The sequence below is a fragment of the Hyposmocoma kahamanoa genome, unplaced genomic scaffold (genome assembly GCF_003589595.1).
Source record: "Hyposmocoma kahamanoa isolate Upper Pololo Valley unplaced genomic scaffold, ASM358959v1 192, whole genome shotgun sequence".
Classification (NCBI taxonomy): domain Eukaryota; kingdom Metazoa; phylum Arthropoda; class Insecta; order Lepidoptera; family Cosmopterigidae; genus Hyposmocoma; species Hyposmocoma kahamanoa.
In genome coordinates this window covers 10571241-10574466 of record NW_020653719.1, presented here as the reverse complement: position 1 = coordinate 10574466, position 3226 = coordinate 10571241, and the positions used below count along the sequence as shown (strand labels likewise).

At 33.4% G+C, this 3226-nt stretch overlaps 1 protein-coding gene across 2 annotated transcripts; it reads left to right on the top strand.

Moving 5' to 3' along the window:
* The first annotated feature begins 296 nt into the window (after nt 1-296).
* Nucleotides 297-2969, top strand: LOC113226630 (probable maleylacetoacetate isomerase 2). Of its 2 annotated transcripts, none has more exons than XM_026459343.1 (5): nt 297-435; nt 947-1124; nt 1273-1391; nt 1770-1981; nt 2202-2957. In XM_026459343.1, the coding sequence occupies exons 1-5, from the start codon at nt 427-429 to the stop codon at nt 2326-2328; spliced, it is 645 nt and encodes a 214-aa protein (XP_026315128.1). In that variant the 5' UTR covers nt 297-426; the 3' UTR covers nt 2329-2957. The 2 variants fall into 2 exon arrangements, with proteins under 2 accessions (XP_026315128.1, XP_026315127.1); XM_026459342.1 differs by lacking the exon at nt 297-435 and adding an exon at nt 595-695 and having other exon boundaries at nt 2202-2969.
* Nucleotides 2970-3226: the final 257 nt, after the last annotated feature.

Here is a 3226-nt window from a genome sequence, read left to right as displayed (position 1 = left end):
ACTCTATAAACGTCATTCATTTGACTTTCAGAACAGATCAGCTGAGGGTCGGATACATTCGCCAAGTACTGCTGGAAACTAAGATGATTATTATGATTATGAAATAAAAAACTTATCTTTACCAAGAATTATAATTTCTTCTTATAATATTTTCCTTTCTGCTTGTAAACTCTAAGTAAAGAATAAAACCTTATTCCGTATGAAAAATAAAAAATATAACTATTCTAATTATGTAGTATGTTGTTGCGTGAAAATATCCAAACATTGCAATGAATTGATAAAAACTCTGCTGATAAGACTTTGGCAATTTGGATCGGCACCGTTTATTGCATTTTCTTATCAAAAGCAGTGTTTTTATTTAAACTAAAGTGAACAGATAACGTCAAAATTAGTTACTATCCCAAATACAACGGCAACAGCTCCGCCATGAGCAAGGTACGTATGTTAATCGAACGGTAGAGTCGACGCCTGTTTATGCTCGATTTTAATCTTTGCATTTAAATTTGCATACTTACTCGTTTATCTTGTTATTCAAATAAACCTGTTGACAAGTCAAGTTAGTTCTATTTAAAAACTTATTTGTAGTATGGACCGGCTGCGATTCGGAGGCAATTCTCATTTTAGTACACTTAGTTTATTTAAACTGTGCGATTCGTTGTAAAATGTCCGAAAAGGGTGAAATTCTTGAGACTAAGGTTGATTGCTCATATTGATAAATTTAACTATATTATTGTACCTACTTATTTTCAACTATATCTATATTTCTTTGTTTGTAAAAAAATTTGGAAGGAAAAATTTTAAGTACGTACGGTATATACGTAAAGCATTATTGTATGAATGTGTGTGTGTTTCCTTTATCAAATTTAATTCCTTTTTCATTTCACAAGTTTGAATTTCGGATACAAAGAAGTGCTCAACTTCAATTTGCAAATAAATTTTATTTCAGCCAGTACTTTACTCCTACTGGCGAAGCTCGTGCTCATGGCGTGTGAGGATCGCTCTGAACCTCAAAGAGATCCCATATGACATCAAAGCTGTGAGCCTCATCAAGGGAGGGGGCGAACAACACTGCAATGAGTACCGAGAGGTCAATCCTATGGAACAGGTGCCTTCACTCTGTATAGGTATGATTATTCTAGCAGTTTTGCATGAATGTTTTAAAGTACTTACTACGATTATTCATAATTTATGCAAAAACTTTTGTACAAAATTAGGAGGACATTCCAAAATTTTCGTTATGTTCCAAAATTTTAGATTACATTTTTATTCCAGATGGGCATACATTCATTGAATCTCTAAGCATAATGCATTACCTTGAGGAGTCCAGGCCGCAAAGACCATTGATGCCTCAAGATTGCTACAAACGAGCCAAAGTGCGCGAGATTTGCGAAGTATGTACTGTTTTTTGATATGTATGATTTCTTTTACATATACCATAAACTATCATTTTACTTTTGTCTTAGTATAAGACTCTGCATGTTACGTGAATTGGATGATGAGTTACATAATTCATTCCACACGTAAAATAGGTGCTTTGTCGTCGAGTAGCAGATACCAGCCCGTTGCACCAAGTACCAAGTACATAATTCATTGAAAAATTGACTGCAATAATGTTATTACTGTTTTAAAGACCTGACATATGTAATATGGAGTCAAATCCAATAAAGAAATTTCGCTTGCAAACCTTACCACTAATATATGGATTTATTAGATTAAAAATACCTTATTGCAGATTTCTCATTTATTCTATGACCTTAATTGAATTCCAGGTTATCTCGTCAGGCATCCAGCCACTCCAAAATCTCATAGTCCTGATCTACGTAGGTGAAGAGAAGAAGAAAGAATGGGCCCAGCATTGGATCACACGGGGATTCAGGGCCGTTGAAAAATTGTTGTCTAGTTGTGCTGGCAAATATTGTGTTGGAGATGAAATTACATTGGCTGATTGCTGCCTTGTGCCGCAGGTTTTTAATGCTAGAAGGTAATCTTTTGTTTAATATCATAATAATCATAGTAATGAATACACATGCAGACAGTCCATTGGCGATTCGAAGTTTACTCCTACCTATGTGAAAAGTTGGTTACTAAAGAAATTTGTCTTATTAACACAGATGTTTATGGAAATATACAAATTACATCAACATCATTGTGGTTCCAATCTATAACTTTAAAATAACATTCTAACCGGCCCATTTTTCCAGATTTCACGTAGACCTGCGCCCGTTTCCAATTATCTTACGTATCGACCGTGAACTGGAGAACCACCCGGCGTTCCGCGCTGCCCACCCCTCCTCCCAGCCTGACTGCCCTCCTGAAATCTCCAAATGAAACGCCCCGTCCACACATTGGTACACACCCAATTTAGTATGACAACTTCATTGATATCCTGTTCAGAACTACGCAGTATTCTTTATGTAATATTTGCTAATACCTTAGTTATCAGAAACAGAACGTTGGTTACTGTTCACAAGCATTCCGTTTCCATCTTGCAGGCTAGAGGTGATACAAGATGTATTATTGTTTATTTTTTATTATAAAGTAGATTGAATTTTGTAACTGCTACCTATAATATTTAAGTTAGGTTTAGTGAAAGTTAGCACTAGCTTCATTATGTTATGAAATATTTTGAAACTGTGGAACAATAAAAAGTAAACATATTTTTTTTTGCCCTATGTGTATAATATGATAAAAGAATTATATGCGTAGATAATGCTGCTAAATGTTAAATACAGGAATGTGTACTCAATATGTGGACTCTTTGGGATAATTGTGTGACCACTTTGATTGTAGGTCATAAAAAATATATAGTGTTAAGATTTTACATTTTTATACTTTTCTTTTACATTCCATGTAAGATAGTTAAGTAATTCCTCTTCTAGTCTTATCTCGTATTTTAAGGAATTTTCACAAGGTATATTGTTATTCATGTGTATCGAACAAAAATCTACTTGCAAGTAATTATGTATTATTTAGTGCCATTATATTGTGATTGATAGTTTTTCTAGTTTTAGTATTGGTGAACAAAATATGTTTTTATTAAAGTTTTTTTATTTTATAAAATTGTTTGACGTTATATATCACCCTACATTTCTTGTATTTCTAGTTCCAAATGTCACTTAGTTCTAAAAGAAGCATTTTCTTTTTAAAATATAAATATAATGGTCTCCTACATAAACTAAGCTGTCTCGTCAGCATATTATTAACCATGTTACAACATTCGAACTGT